The 17,940-nt window shown below is 38.1% G+C and overlaps 1 protein-coding gene across 1 annotated transcript in view; it reads right to left on the bottom strand.

Annotated features, from left to right (window-relative positions):
* The window catches only part of slc16a2 (solute carrier family 16 member 2), a 46,872-nt gene extending 34,395 nt beyond the window's left edge, over nt 1-12,477 (bottom strand). The window contains exon 1 of the mRNA XM_039655075.2: nt 11,052-12,477. Coding sequence (XP_039511009.1) covers nt 11,052-11,448 — 397 coding nt within the window. The 5' untranslated portion in view covers nt 11,449-12,477. The remainder of the gene's footprint in view (nt 1-11,051) is intronic.
* Nucleotides 12,478-17,940: the final 5,463 nt, after the last annotated feature.

Here is a 17,940-nt window from a genome sequence, read left to right as displayed (position 1 = left end):
GTATCGCCATATCGTGATATTATCGGTATCGTGAACAATGTATCGCGTATTGTATCGTATCGGGAAGTAGCCAGTGATTCCCAGCCCTAGACACCTGATGGTGTCCCCTTTTCTATTTATTCATCTGGCTGTTATAACTCATGTACAGCAGCCAAAAAAATTATAAAGTTAGTGATTTAAGGGTCAAGAGCCCAACTAAAGTGAACACTGATCACCATAATGGTGACTTAAAATTATGGTTTTCTCCTTCAGTGATTCTGCTTGTTAGGTGCTTAATTATCACTCAATTATTCACTTAATTATCTCATTAACTTTTAACACTGCTTCAGTGTTTATTTAACACGGGGGAATTTGCTGTTGTGACAGTGTATGCGGAAAAACATCGCAGTTTAAAGTAGAGCCAGACTGATATATCGGCAGACCGATATTATCGGCCGATATTAGGCATTTTCCAAACTATCGGTATCGGCAGTTATAATGGCCGATAAATGAATATTTCAAAAATAAAATGAAAACGGATGAAACACGCTTGAACCATGTCATGAGTGTTGGAGTTGTATAGTTTGTCCACCAGAGGGCGCTCTACACCGTCCCTGTTGGCAACACTCGTTGAGTTGGGCACGATACATACATTGCTTGAATAACAATTAAAAGATCATCCCCATCAGTTCTCTTAACTCAAATAAGCATGACAAAATTTGTGACTATCATGTCCAGTTTAAATAAATAAATAAAATATCGGCCGATATATCGGATTTTAAAACCCAAAAATATGTGTATCGGTATCGGCCTTTAAAATCCTTTATCGGTCGGGCTCTATAGTTTAAAGCATACCGTTGTACTGAACATAACAGAATATACATGTCACATCTCCGTCCTTGCGTCCACTTTATATTTCCTAGTATTGCTAATTTAGTGAGACCAACAAGACATTTTAAAAATAATCACTTTCAATGGAATATTTCGGACCATAAATTAACCAATTGAAACTAAAATAACCCTCATCTACTAAGGGATCTATCCATGTTAGTGTCTGTTTGTACAATTTACGATCTTTCAATGGGCCTTTTGTACAGGAGCGAAAGGAGGAGAGCCTGACTCCAACACTGAAGTCCATTTACTTTCCATCGAGTCTTTAAAGTATTTATAATTGCAATTTTTGACACATACAGGACCTTCTTACTGTAAGAAGAGTTCAGAAAAAGCCCAGGGAAACCATGACTCTATGCAGGGTTAACACCCCCTGTGGTGCAAATCCAGCTTATTATGTGCATGTGGTGTTTTTAATACACTTTAAAGTCAAATCATGTGTAAATTCATAAGTCGACAGCATTGCTAAATATTTTCAGTGAACCAAAGACAGTCTCAAAAACATAGTTTGAAATCGCTGGTGTTTCTGACGTCACAAACGACCTTGCAACCAATCAGATCACTGTGTGATCGTCAACCAGTGGATCTCTGAGAGAGTGAGTGGAGGCGGGGCTCAATTGCATATTCATACAACCGCGCATACTCAATGAGGCAAGGGTGTCGAGTTACATTCGAGCTATTTTAAGGCATGATTTGTTTGTTTTTTCAAGGAAAAAACATTTAAATGTGTAATTTTGGTGATAAAAGACGAGTTTTTAAGGGATAAAATGATTGACTACAGGGGGACTTTAATAAATCTCTCATCTGTCAGCCAATTTCTCTACTTCATACACTTCTGATCACATAATCCAGCAGAGATCAGTGCATTTCTGACACTCTCAGTAGATTAAGATCAACATATCAGGATTCTCCCACTCTAGAAAGAGTAAAGGTCTGCCATGTTTCATGAACAGTATGCAATATCTGTCTTTATATCCTAAAATCCAAAAGGAAAAGTACAGAAAATGTTTAAATGAATCAGTTAACATGTTCACAGCCTGAATAACTTTTCCTCCAGTTCAGATGTATTCACAGCTCCCTCCCTCCTGGGTCATTGACATGCAGAGTGGAATATTTCACTATGGTGACGCTGGCTTTGAAAGCAACTGAGAGCCGTGGCTGGGATCCAACCCGTCTATCCAGTCAACAATATATGTGAACAGTCAACATTGATAATCAATGTTACATGTGCAAGAGCAGCAGGGGAAACATTTCTCATCTCTTGCCTCCGGGTATTTATTAAACTGACAGAGCGTCCCTCAAATCCAGCCAAAAAATGATTGCGCCCTTGCTCATTCAGCTCACACACACACACACACACACACTCCCCAGCTGCACATAATGGCGGGAAAATACTTTAATCGTCCAATGAGAGGCAACACAAATCTGGCACACTTCAGAAATATCAACACAATATTGTGTAAAAGTGCACGTGATCATCAGTGAAAATAATGGTTTGCTAATCTAAAAGCTAGTTTTATGAGATTTGAATGATTTAGAACCATTTAGAACCTTTAATCTCAATGGAATCTTTACATTCCACAAAAGTGGAAAAATGTTCTTCTTTAGATTATGTTCTTCACACTAAGAAAAAAAAAGGTTATTTTAAAGGTACATTATGCCACTTTTAATGTTAAAAATATATATATAAAAATAAAAAATGTATAAAAAATAATATATATATATATATATATATAAAATTACAGAGAGAGGGAGATCTTAGTCTTAGTTCTTCTAACAGTATGTTTGCAATTTTTGTCCAGCTCTGAATAGTATTGTCACTTGCGCCATTGAAATGAGCCCTTCTCTGATCACTGCGATTGCCTCTATAATCCTGTACAGTAAAATAAATAAGAGGGATTCGGGACGGATTTGAGAGTGGGCGTGACGTCATGCGCGTTCACGCTCACCTAGCGTTGTCTGGCAGGTTTGTGTATTCGCCGCCATTCTCTGTATCAGCGAAGACGACTCGAGCGACAAAACTTTAGTCAACTTTCCTCAAAAGTAGACGATGGATTCAAAGAGACCGGCTTGTAGTTCATTCCAAACCCCAACGCAAACTCCACGTAAGACAAAGCAAATAAAACTGTTGTCCAGCGTCAGGCGTCGGAATAAGACGAGAGACAAAATCGGCATAAAAATGTCTTTTTTACGTTTTTGAAATGTGGATGCTGTAAAGCACTTTGGTCAACTCGTGTTGTGTTTAAATGTGCTGAAGAAATACATTTTTATTATTATTATTTATTTATTATTTATTATTATTATTATCGGGAAGGCTTTCAACAAATGGAGAGATCTCTGGTCGGCTCTAGGGCTCAAACGGGTCCAATACAAAGTAATAACTTATATTGTTCATGAACGTGTTTCCATAATAATACAATCATAAGTGGATACAGTAAGCACATAAAACAGTGCAACATGGAGATAGATGGAAACCAAAGTTTTCTTCTCCCCTCACACACATATAAGTGTGTAATTTACTCAAATGCCTCAAATTGGCAAACTTTAATACCTCTGAAGACATAATGACCGTAACAAAAGATGTGTTCGGCTCCTTTGGTTATGAACAGCATTGCAGTTTCGCTTGTCGCCAGAGGGGGCGTAGTTCTGCAAAAACTCAGAAACTTGCTCAATGCACCTTTAAGAACTGATCCCTGAAAGGTTCAGGAACCCAAAATGGTTATTTGCGGTAACTTTACATTTAAGGTGTAAATGTTTTTTTTTTTTTTGCAAAAGACACCACAAGGTCAATTCTGTAATTTTATGTACACACAAACATTTTTTAAGAGTCAGGCATATTTCCATTTAAAACTATTTGCCTGTGTGCTGTGATTTGCATTTCATCCATTGTACAAAAGTAATTAAATATGCAGAAACACAACTGTGGCGTGCAGAGAAAGGTCATCCTAACAATGATGCATAGAAAGTCTTTTGTCAATATGATAAAACATTGCAGAAATGCATTCTTTGTTTAATTTTAAGCGTATTGCTAAAAAAGATTTTAATTCGTTTCTGACATAAAGCATAAAGATTTAAAAGTTGCAAGCAAAAATGTCTCAGAGCTTATGAATGAATGAATGAACGAATGAACGAATGAACGAAAACAACAGGTGACTGAATATGCACTACTGATGTTTAAGGCATCGGTCACACATATTCATAGTCTTGCTGTCTCTATTCGGATGCGCGAGTGTTACATATCAGTTACTTTCACCAACACTTGTCTACTGTTCTCAGTCTTCAACTCATTTCACCTGCAGCAAGGAAAGGATTGTGCATGCAGACTTTTAGTTGCAAGTTTAAAATACTTTATAAGTAATCTTATAATGTCCGGTTTCAAGCAGACTCAATCAGCCAGTCAAACACATTTATCATAATCATATTACTGCATAAAACAACAGCTAACAAACAGAGTAGTTGTCTCTGCAAACTAGGCTGGGATAAGAGAAACATAGTCATAATCATAATCATATACACTTGACATTTTATATGCAGTCTTAAAGGTGTAGCTCACTTTTAAAAAATCTTTTGCTGATAATTTACTCACCCCCATGTCATCCAAGATGTCCATGTCTTTCTTTCTTCAGTCGAAAAAAGAAATATTGGAAATCCAGGATTTTTCTCCATATAATGGACTTCAATGGGGTCCAAACGGTTAAAGGTCCAAAAGACAGTTTCAGTGCAGCTTCAAAGGGCTTTAAACGACACCAGACGATGAATAAGGGTCTTATCTAGCGAAACGATCGGCCATTTCAAAAATAAATAAAAAGTTTAAGTTTTATAAGCACAAATGCTCGCCTTGCTCTGATCTGTGATGCGCGTTCATGACTCTCCTGTTTGAACTCAAAATGAACAAATCTTTTTTCGAGTCATGACACGAAGGGTCGTAGATATCGTCTGGTGTCGTTTAAAGCCCTTTGAAGCTGCACTGAAACTCTCATTTGGACCTTGAACCGTTTGGACCCCATTGAAGTCCATTATATGGAGAAAATCCTGGAATGTTTTCATCAAAAACCTTCATTTCTTTTCGACTGAAGAAAGAAAGACGTGGACATCTTGGATGACATGGGGGTGAGTAAATTATCAGCAAAAGTTTTTTTTTAAAAGTGAACTACTTCTTTAAGTCAGTAAAACTATACTACAAGACTCCTCTGAACTCTTAATCCGGCCCAGGAGAGCGAGTGGAGACCATCCGAGTTCATGCGGTCCAGATATACATAGAGGTAACATGATCACAGTCTATGCGTTACAGCCGTCCTTCTGCACAGGGACACATAGGGAGAGAGAGATAGTGAGGACAATAAAAAGAGAGAGAGATGGAAAATGTAAAACTGTGACGTTCAGGAAACTATGGGCGTTGTATACGTTAACTACAGCGGCCAATGACGCTCAGTGTCCCTGCCCATCTGCATTTTCCTTTAAATTAAAGGGATCATGAGCATGTATATTATTTATATAAATTATATATAAATCTATATACATGAAAATATTTCTTAAATATATACAAGCATGTGTGTATTTATATATATAAAATAATTATACACAGTGCACCCACATATATTATGTAAACACAAACTTTTATTTTGGATGCGATTAATCGCGATTAATCGTTTAACAGCCCTAGTTTATTTTTCTCCGAGTTGTTTTTGTGTTGGTCTGCATGTGAAGTTGTGTATGAGAGTCTGTAATCCCCTGTTGAGATTAAACATCAGTGTATGTGCGTGTTTGGACAGGCCGAACCATTGTGAGTGTGTGGGGGGTGTTGGACACGCCCCTTTAATCCCTGCATGTTCACACTACCCATGACCCCTCTCGGACCAGTCCAATCCCCCATTACACCACAGCGGATTACAGCGCGGTCACACTGAGAGGCCAATGAGGGAAGAGGAGAGCACGGGTACTTCATTACAAATCCTCAGGGCTTTGCTGACTTTGCTATTTTCGAAGGAAATTTTTTTCACTCACACACTCACTCACCTTGTTTTTTTACTCACTCACACTCACATTCACACACTCACCGTGTTTTTTTTACTCACCCACTCACACACACAAACAAACACTCACTCTCTCTCTCACACACACACACACACTCTCACTTATAATCTCACATCCACTTACAGTTTTTTTTTTCCAATTGCTAACACACAATTTTGCAAACTAGTCTGGTTTTATCAAAATACTCAACACAATTCACAAAACCACACCCAAACTGCAAAATACCACATATATCCTGCAAAATGAAGCACTGCAACCGAAACTACACACAGCATTATCAAAATCAAACTTTTGCATGAACTGGCACACACTGAAAACAAGCACTCCTATCTTTAGTATGCTTTGCCATAATACTAAAATATGTATCGGACTGTTCACATGCACAGAAATATTTGCAGACACACACATGCTGTTGAAACTTCATTTTACAGTAATGTACTTTTTCACTACAGTAAACAAGTCAATGCAACATATGCACAGCAGAAATATTTATATATGGGACTGAAAAAAAATTACTTACAAAAAACAGTAAACTGAAAAAGAAAATATATTACAGTGAAAAAAAGTGCCAAGAAAAATCATTTTTTATAGTTTTATAGTGTTTATAGTGCTTACATCCTGATTGAAGTGTTAACAATTAACCATTGAGGTGTTTGGCCAGATGGCACATGTAATTGGCCAATTAGCTCATGTAGTGTTATTTTGAATGGTATAGTGTTTTGAAATGGCAAACATGTGACTTTATGTCAGATTGGTGTGTCTTATGCAGAGAGTTGTGTTCAGTGCATTTAAAAAGTGGCATTTTGAAATGCAAAATGTGTGTAAAGCAGAAAATGTGTTTAGAGTTTTGGAAACTTGAGAAGAAGTTTTGCTCTGTGTCCGTTTAAAGTGTGTTAGCAATTGGAAAAAACTGTAATCACACACTCTCTCTCTGTCTCACACACACACTCACTATCTCTCTCACACACACATACTCTCTCTCTCACACAAACACACACACACAATAGTCAACAGTGTTGTAGTACTCGAGACTCGGACTCGGTCTCGAGACCATATTTTAATGGTCTTGGTCTTGACTCGTGTGCATTTGGACTCGGAATTGACTCGTACTCGAACATTTTTTTTTTTTTAGGACTCGGACTTATTCCCGAGTCCACTCGAGTTCAATATAAAATATTTCTCATGATTATTAATGTGTGTTAATAAAATATTTCTTTAAATTGATTGACACGCCCAGTGATTGGTGATTTTCTAGTGCGCAACTGCGCATGACAAATTGTAATAAAATTGCTTTTAACACCACCTACTAGTGGCCTTTTTACCCTAAACTGATCATATTTTTTAAACTCTAAGTAAATTCAGTAAAAAAAAAACTCGGACTCGACCGTCTCTGGTCTCGGTCTAGACTCGGACTCGAGTGAGGTGGTCTCGACTACAACACTGATAGTCAACACTGGCACACATAACTCCTGTACACACTTTCATTCTTCACAGTCTCTCTTCATAAAGCAGCACAAGAGAGAAGACAAACTATCTCACTCATTAGAAAGCTCATTAGCTCCTCAAAACACTCGTTCCTCTTCTCCAGCGGCTCCAACTCTATTCATATTCAGAGGTAAACAGTGGAGCGAGAGTGTAAACATTACAGGTCGTAAAACGATCAAGATCTCCTGCAAACGTCCCGCGGCTGCGAGATTACCATCGCGCTGGGTCCCTCAGGTGGGTCTGGGCAGCAGATCAGGAGTGAGCTCAGGGGTTGTTGGGTTCACACACACACACACACACACACAGGTTCAGGAGGGTTCATGACACACAAACTGGAACTAATCCCTTTCTCTGGTTTAGAGCTGCTGGCATGGCTTTATCATGCACTCCTGCGCAACATATTTACAGTTTTTCTCGATTGCTTAAACACATTTCTTGAAACTATGCCTCTTATTCTCAAAACACCAAACACAAATGCATAACGCCTCACCCAGTTTCCCAAAACAACCTATTTTCAGGTCAAAATGAGAAAAACCACTCACTCTCGCTGCTGAAAAACCAAACTTTGCCCTCAGACAGGACACACAAGCCCTTAAAATAACACACACTACAACATAGTCTAACACACTGCTGCAATAAAGTCAAAACAACATTTCCAAAACTGCTCAGTTATGTTACTTGTGCTTTCCCTCCTCACAAACCTGTTCACGTGATGAACAAAATATACAACCAGTAATTACATTTGGCACATGTACAACACACACACACACACACACACACAAAAAAAGGATTATTCTGCCTCAGCCTCCTGTCTAATGGTAAAATCCTCTTGCATGCCTGATCCACTCGTTTTCCTGTTTTTCTCCCTGAAAGTTCTGATGTTGGAGGCGACGGTGAACCGGCTCAAATTAGGCTGTACTCTTTGTCCAGTCCAGCCTCCCTCATTGTCATATGGACAAGGACATGATCAACTAAAGTGGCTCTAATTTCATCCGAGACTGCTTGTCTCCTCCTGCTCCACCACCAACTCTTCTACCTAGTCCGTCACCATGTCCTCCTCTTCCTCCTCGACCTCTTCCTTCATTTCTTTGTGGATCCATTGTTCCCAAACTCTGATGAACTGACTCACTTTTAGGCATCTTGAAAGTTCTGATTGATGTGTGTTAAATTGTGACTCATCTTGTGTGCTAATTGAGCTGAAGCTGACTTGAGTGAACAATATTGAATGCTAGTGCTTTCTAAATGACCACATGGTCTAGGCAATGAAATATTAAGGGATTTGTGTGTAGAGTTTAACAATTCTGGCTCATGTGTCAAAACAGGGAATAGTGTTTATAGTTTAGGGAAATGGGTGTGTTTTTTGATAAATGGTATTATGGTTTTGAAATTTTAATTCATTATTATTATCAATGTTTTCATAATTCATGAATTTCAAAAGTTCAGTTTAAGGGTGACTTGTTTTTGTTTTAGATTTCAATAAGGCAAGGATGTATTAAATTAATCAAAAGTGACAGTAAAGGCATTTATATTATTCCAAAAGATTTTGATTTTAAATAAATGTTTTTGACTTTTTAAATTAAAGAATCCTGAAAAATGTATCATTTTAACTCTAAAGCCGTATTCTGGACAAATGTGGGCAAAATACTTTTGATTTATTTTAAAATACTTCCCTTGATCTAAGTGGTGCAAGACTTGGCTACTTTTCCTAAGTTTGCCTCCTGAACACACACAATTTTTTTTTTTTTTGACTCAATTCTACAATGTTTAGTTCAAAAGCCTGGTTATAGTGTTTAAGCAATTGAGAAAAACTGTAATATAAATAACTGCAAACATTCAAATTAATCACCAGCAGCACCAGTTTGCAATTTTTAACAAACTTTCAAGAAATGCAATCACTCTTATTATATGGTATAGTCAATATGAACTAAATACAATATGCATATGTAAATCTATAAAGTATTTTTTTCCAGCATCATTACTCCAGTCTTCAGTGTCACATGATCCTTCAGAAATCACTCTAATGTGATGATTTGACATTTCGGATTATTATCAATGTTTTCATAATTCATGAATTTCAAAAGTTCGGTTTAAGGGTGACTTGTTTTTGTTTTAGAATTCAAAAAGGCAAGGATGTATTCAATTAATCAAAAGTGACAGTGAAGGCATTTATATGATTACAAAAGATTTTGATTTGAAATTTGACTTTTTAATCAAAGAATCCTGAAAAATGTATCATTTTAACCCTAAAACCGTATTCTGGACAAATGTGGGCAAAATACTTTTGATTTATTTTTAAAAATACTTCCCTTGATCTGAGCGGTACAAGACTTGGCTACTTTTCCTACAATGTTAAGTGGGTGAAAAAAACCTCCTTAATCTTGTATTTGGGTCAAAAATGGGCACTCATAGAAATGAATGGGAAAAACTGTAATTTAGAGCATTCTAAAATAAGCCAAAATAACAGCAAAGTCACTTCATCTTTAGGTTTTAGCTCTAAGAACTTATTGGAATGATATTTTAATGTAGTTAAAAATTAAAAAAAAAAATAAAACATAAAAATAAGCATAATTTACATAGAAAATATGATACTTTTTGAAGTAAATAAATTCAAAAATACCACCAAAATAAAAAAACAACACCATAAATGGATAGACAAAACTTTATCGAAGACAGTGATATAACATTTATAATAAATAAAAATTAGGATCACACCTGAGTCCTCTGTGCCCACAGAAATTATTTAAAAAAAAGTAAAAACTGTTAACAGCAGGTATTTTAACAGATTATTGAAGGATCATGTGACAGTACAGACTTTTGAAGAGCTGAAGAGCTTTGATCACATGAATATTACAGCTTATTCACATAGAAAACAGTTATAATAATTAGGGATGCACCGATATGACAATTTTGGCCGAAAACCGATAATTCTTTATATTTGAAAGCCGATAACCGATATATTGGCCGATAAATCTAAATCCAAATTTTTAGACAATTTTTGAGAGCCTGATTATAAAAAAAAGTCTCCTCATTAAAAGTCAAGATACAAACACAATTATGATGTTCTTATTTTAATATTGTGTAGCCGATATGACAGACTTGCGCTGCACGTTTTGCACTTTAACTGGATTTTCCTTTTTTAAAGTGAGCAATTTAAAAGCATCATGTTGAACAGTGCACATCTAAAGTGCCTCAGCTGAAAGAAATAATACATTAGTTGTCGGCTTTTAGATATCGGCTAAATGTCCTTGTTGGGCCGATAACGATAACATTAAAAATGATCATTTATCGGCCGATACCGATAATGTGGCCGATATATCGTGCACCCCTATAATAATATTGAACTTTTACAGTATTTTTGATCAAATAAATGCAGCCTTGGTGAGCAGAAGATACACTTAAAAATCGTATGACCACTACTTCATTGAGTTTGTCATCATGTCCCTGCTGATGTGGAAGCAGGTGCCATTGGTGTGTGTGTGTGTGTGTGTGTGTGAGTGAGTGGGCGTGTCCCTCAGCTTCAGGCGAATGCCACCGGACTCTCTTCTGAGGCTCGAAACACACCAGGTTTGATCCCATAATCCTCTCAGGATCAAGTGTGCCTGGAATCTCCTTTGACCTCACACTGCCAACACTTAGTGAAACAAACAGAAGACTCAACTCACCCACTTTAAACTGGGACGCCTGGTCCGTGACTTCCTGATGGTCTTGCAACAGCATCATGTGCAGAATACCGAATGAGTTCTGTATGCCGAAAATCGACCCGTTGCACCATGTGGCAGCAAACACCACGACCCAGCCGAACCCTCCCTCCGGGGGGACGAACCCCGGGCCCGGGTGTGTGGCGGGCGGCGTCGCTGGACGCTTGCTGGCGCCGGTCTGTATCAGCTGGACCGTGCTGTCCTCCGGGGAGAGCTTACGCTCCGGCTCCTCGTCCTCCTGCGGGTCTGTGAGCTCCATCACAGGGGGGGAGAGATGCTCCGTGTGTCCAGCCTGGGGTTCCTCCGAACCGGGTGTCGCACTGGCTGCTCCCGCGGGGGTTTCATTGTTTTCTGGGTGCATCCTATACGGAAATGGTTCCTGAATAACTCTTTTATCATAAGCTTCAGAACCGAACAGAAATAAATCCACTCAGGAGTTAGTCAGAGATCTGAAACTATACGTGAAGCCCAGTCAATCTCGTGTCACTTTGCATGGATGATCACTGCTAATCCGATCGATAATGCCCAAATCCTGTTACGAGAGATCACTCGTACAGAAGAACAAACGGAGCGCGCGCTTTAAACTGAGTCTAAAGCTCCGGGCTCTCGGTTCACATCCCTTTTATCGTGCACCGACTCCTCCTCTAGCATTTGTTGAATATTCACACCGGATCCCGGTGGGCTGCTCTGCACACTTTTACAGTTACAGTGTAGCAAACAATTAAACGCTCCAAAAGCAACGACGCTGACCTACTCATTCAGCGTTCTAAACATAACGTCATACCGCAAATGTTACAATTTAACAGTTGAGCGTTTTAAACAATGCTCCGTCTGCGAGTGTCACAATGTATCAATTAAACGTTCTAACCACAACACCGCGCATTCCGCGAATGTTCCAACGAAACAATTGCGCGTTCCAAAGAATTCCATTGAGCAGATCCCGCTGGAGGAACGGATTTAAAATTCCACCGGCGCAGGATTACGGAAAGAACCGGAACCGGAGACCACCCCTCCTCCGTGACTTCAGCCCGTCCCGCAATTGGCCTGAAACAAGGAAGCGCGCGGGGAACTGTATGGATGACGCGCGCGAGCAGCAGGCGGACAGTTTTATGCGTTCCTCCTGGCACATTTACAGTCGTGTCGTTCACTGTGACGGATGAAACCGAGCGATCCGGTGAGCACGGCGTCTGATGATGTCACGGCCGGTGCAGCGGCAAGTGCACAACCCATCAACGCGAGGCATTAAATCAGACAGTTCCAGGTCATAAATAGGTCAAGGGCATCGCGTTGAACGCTCTCCGGGACCTCGGACGAGAGTTTTGTCGCTGTGGAATCGGTGCATATAGAGGCGTGTTTGGGAAGCCATGGCGGGTTATTATGGTATGGAGGGGGAGGATCCGTGACGCGCTTCCCTGTACAGTAATGCTTCTAATGTGACCAGAGGGACACACACACACACACACGCGCGCACACACAACCTTCTATACACATGCGTAGCTACTCCCCACATGCAAACAAAATCCAGCTTCACAGTAGCTACAATGTTTAAGCTTTTTTTTTTTTAAATCTAAAACAATTAAGTATCGCCTATTTTTATTTATCTGTGCTTTTGCAGACATCCACACAAGTCAATTTAATAGGCTTTGTGATAATTTCTTCGCTTGTATTTTCACATAGGCTGCTGAAATGTATAGCCCTAGCTCCAGATATTTGTTTTAGTTGATTTGCCTTGTATAAATCATATTAAATCACTGGTGTGTGTGTGTGTGTGTGTGTGTGTGTGTGTGTGAGTGTTTGTCAGCTCCGACCGCTGTTGACCACTAGAGAGCAGCACAGATTAATATACGAGCCCTGATGAAACACATGAACAGGTCACGACCTTTTAAAACAGCCTGAGAGAAGAGAAAGCGATGATTTGAGATGTTTTTCCTGACTGTAAGATGACAGAACTCTTACACGCTTTGTCCAGTAGAGGGCGCGATCCACCAATAAACTTGTTATTTGCTTATTTGTCGAGTCAACACGCTTATTTGATTTCATCAAAGTCCCAAAGTCAAGATCAGGGTCTTAAACTATAATTTATTAGCTGGGATTATTTTATTATGACAGTTACACTAATCGCTTACTGGAGATTTTAGGGAACTAAATTCATAGTCATGTCATTGACACGTTGAGGACATTTTCCATTTGAAATAAGCTTCGTCCAATTTCTGAAATTTAACCCACACCTTTTCATTGTGACCGCAGAGTCTGTGTAAGTCTGAGTTTATTTGGAATTGAAATAATATGGGGAAGAGAAACTGACTATTGCTTAGATATTTTCCATTCTTCCTTTTCCATTTCTGTTTTTAGTAACATGAGTGAAATATGTGTAGGCTAAATATGCACAGACTTCCTTGAAATATTGTCTCGAGTTCTCACAAATCAAACTGGATACAACTAACAAAAAAGAACCCTTTCAATCCAAATAAAAAAGGTCAAAAACATTTGCAACCAAAGCCAAACAGAAAACTGGAGCATCTAATAATCCATAAATAAAGTCAGGAACGAGGACAGTGGAAATGTACTCTGAACACTGTGAAAGAAAGTGTCAGCCACAAATATGCAGGACAGGAGAAGTATGATAACACAAAAATATGATGTACAGAAACAAATGTAGCATTTGGCCACAGTGACGTCATTCTCAGGGGATTATTGATGCAGTCACACTCATGAGATCATTATTCATAGATGTAGATGTGTTAGTAATCCATCTGGGAAACTCTGAGACTATCTATCTATCTATCTATCTATCTATCTATCTATCTATCTATCTATCTATCTATCTATCTATCTATCTATCTATCTATCTATCTATCTATCCATATACATATCTATCTATGTATCTATCCATCCATCTATTTATGTATTTATCTATCCATGTATATATCCATCCATTCATCCATCCATCCATCCATCTATCTATCTATCTATCTATCTATCTATCTATCTATCTATCTATCTATCTATCTATCTATCTATCTATCTATCTATCTATCTATCTATCTATCTATCTATCTATCCATCCATTTATCTATCTATCTATCTATCTATCTATCTATCTATCTATCTATCTATCTATCTATCTATCTATCTATCTATCCATCCATCCATCCATATACATATCTATCTATGTATCTATCCATCCATCTATCTATATATTTATCTATCCATGTATATATGCATCCATCCATCCATCCATCTATCTATCTATCCATCCATTTATATCTATCTATCTATCTATCTATCTATCCATCCATATACATATCTATCTATGTATCTATCCATCCATCTATATTTATCTATCCATGTATATATCCATCCATTCATCCATCCATCCATCCATCCATCCATCCATCCATCCATCCATCCATCTATCTATCTATCTATCTATCTATCTATCTATCTATCTATCTATCTATCTATCTATCTATCTATCTATCTATCTATCTATCTATCTATATATCTATCTATCTATCTATCCATCTATCTATCTATCCATCCATCCATCCACCCATCTATTTATATAAATATCTATCTTCTATCTATCTATATATTTATCTATCCATGTATATATACATCCATCCATTCATATATCTATCTATCTATCTATCTATCTATCTATCTATCTATCTATCTATCTATCTATCTATCTATCTATCTATCTATATATCTATCTATCTATCTATCCATCTATCTATCTATCCATCCATCCATCCACCCATCTATTTATATAAATATCTATCTTCTATCTATCTATATATTTATCTATCCATGTATATATACATCCATCCATTCATATATCTATCTATCTATCTATCTATCTATCTATCTATCTATCTATCTATCTATCTATCTATCTATCTATCTATCTATCTATCTATCTATCTATCTATCTATCTATCTATCTATCCATCCATCCCTCTATCCATCATCCAATGCACTTTCAGTCTGATGTGTCTGGATGTGTTCACTCAGGGATGTGAGAGTGCCGCCATGATACTGTTGTTAGACTCATCCAGACGTTGCATAAACACAAACATCAGATTTATTAAAAGTGCTTACAGTGTGATTACTCCTACAGATACAAACATCTGACTAGCACTCCCTCCTCTGGGTAAATTTATCATTGCATCATTGTAGGCAACTTTTACTGTAACTGCATGCTGGGTTTTTTCTAAGACCACAGATGGACAGTATAAAGTGGTGTACAGTAAGCTTTGAACAGAGCTATTTGTGAGTCACTCGATCAGATGCTTTGGAGGCATCAATAAGACACATGAAAATAGTGACATTTTTTAGCCTATGCAAATTCACTATTTCCTTAAGAGCATAAATACACGTCTGTGCCATGGTTTGGCTTAAGTCCAAGGGAAGAGATATACCCACTCACTCTATCAAGGATTTTTTTCCCCAATTACCTTGGATAAGATACTGGCCAATGCTATAGGTCTATAATTATCCAGCCAACTTTTCCAGCTTTGCCCTTGTAGGGGTGAAAACAAGTTTCTCGTCCACTGTGGGAGATGCGGATGCTTTGATTGTGACGCATACAAAGTGCCATGAATAGATCCAGAGAGGCGTGCTGATGTTCCAAACAAATAACTGAAGTGTATTAAATCAAAAATAAAGATGCATTGTAACATAAAACAAAACAAACAACTTTTAGGCCGGTTTGTTGCTTCATGTGCACGGTCAAAAGACTGTGTGCAGCAGCGCCCCCATCCTGTCAGGGGTGGCTTATACAACTTTATACAACTCACCTATAGAGGACATACACTCAGAGAAATAAACACAATTAACAATACACAATAAACTGTATTTAAAATTAAATAAGGTAGGATGTATGGCTCCTACAGAATTTGGTAACTTTTGAAATGTTGCTCTCGGGCTCCGCCTACAGCTGGGAAACAGTATTGTCTTGTACTCCTGTCGTAAAATCTGTCACCAGGGGATACACACATATCGATACCATTTTAATTATGTCTTGAGACCACATCAGGCTATGGCAGACCTGTCATTCAACCTATTGTAAGTCGATGTACCATCTCAAGGGTTTTGGAAAAATATTATAAAGGTTGGAAAAAGTGCTGCTTTAATAACTAGGACAAGCAGAATAGATAACATTGAATCTGGAAGTATGCCATGGATCAACAAAACAGTAAAGTTGATTGCTAGGAGGGAAGCAAGCCTAAGACTGGCATTTTTCACATGCTCTGCTATTATAAAAACAATGCCATGCTTTGTTATTAGGTCATTTTCATATGGCATCATATACCTCAAGTGTCCGAATACTATAGAGTCATTACTGATAGCAAAGTCCTCCACATGTGGATCATGTTTTAATCAATTAAAGGAGTAGTTCACTTTTAAAAAAACTTTTGCTGATAGTTTACTCACCCCCATGTCATCCAAGATGTCCACGTCTTTCTTTCTTCAGTCGAAAAGAAATGAAGGTTTTTGATGAAAACATTCCAGGATTTTCTCCATATAATGGACTTCAATGGGGACCAAACGGTTCAAGGTCCAAATGAGAGTTTCAGTGCAGCTTCAAAGGGCTTTAAACGACACCAGACGATGAATAAGGGTCTTATCTTATTTCGTGAACCAAATGACTTGAAAAAGGAATTGTTCATTTTGATGAACAATTTCGAACAGGAGAGTAGCGAACGCACATCACAAAACTTATAAAACGTAAACTTTAAAAAAAAAAATTTAAATGACTGCCTGTTTCGCTAGATAAGACCCTTATTTATCATCTGGTGTCGTTTAAAGCCCTTTGAAGCGGCACTGAAACTCTCATTCGGACCTTGAACCGTTTGGTCCCCATTGAAGTCCATTATATGGAGAAAAATCCTGGAATGTTTTAATCAAAAACCTTCATTTCTTTTCGACTAAAGAAAGAAAGACATGGACATCTTGGATGACATGGGGGTGAGTAAATTATCAGCAAAAGTTTTTTTAAAGTGAACTACTCCTTTAAAGAGGGATCTATAGTGCTGTCTCCATGTTTCAGCAACATCATCTTCCAGTAAAAGGAAGGGAAGGGCTGGGTGACAATATAGTTATGCAACAAAATAAAAAAACAATGAGCAGTTGAGATTTTAATTCCAATAATACAGTTTACATTTATAAATGACTAAGCAATCAACATCCAGAACAATCTAGTAGCCCAACAACAACATAGCAACACCTTGGCAACGGCGTCAGTGTGTTTTGCACAGTTCTGTTCCACTGTTCATACTCTGGCTAGTAATATTATGAGCTGTCTGAAATTTAAGACATCTTTTCCTGTGACGTCTCCGTCTCTGTGGAATCGAAATCGAGTGTGAGACTGGAGCAAAGGTGAGGAGGTCAGGAGGCCTGCTTATTCCCTATGGATTTACATTCTTTTAATAGAGAGAGAGACTGAAGGATAGATGGGGGTCTTCAGGAAGAAGTGGGTGGAGGAATGAGACATTATGAACTGAGAGAGAGGTTTTATTTCAGTATTTTGACTGACCCCGTAGGCGAGCGAATTAAGCGTCATCAAAGATACAATCAGTCTGTGAATAATCTGAGAACTTAACATATAGAAACCACAAGAAACCAGTAATGTTTCCCGTAGGAGTCCGTCTGTTTGGGTTAGGGCATGCTGTCACATGGCGAAGAAGTCACAAGGGCTTTATGTACCAATGTTTTGACTGAAAAACCAAGTTGCACAAATATTTGAATGAATGAAAAGTTTTTATTTCGAACATAAAAACAAAAAAACTATTTTTGTCCGAAAAGGAGTAGGAAGAAGCATAAGCTTATTCAATCCTACCCCATCTTC

Source organism: Pimephales promelas, chromosome 9 (genome assembly GCF_988280905.1).
Source record: "Pimephales promelas chromosome 9, fPimPro1.hap1.1, whole genome shotgun sequence".
Classification (NCBI taxonomy): Eukaryota; Metazoa; Chordata; class Actinopteri; order Cypriniformes; family Leuciscidae; genus Pimephales; species Pimephales promelas.
This window is presented reverse-complemented; position numbering and strand designations above follow the sequence as displayed.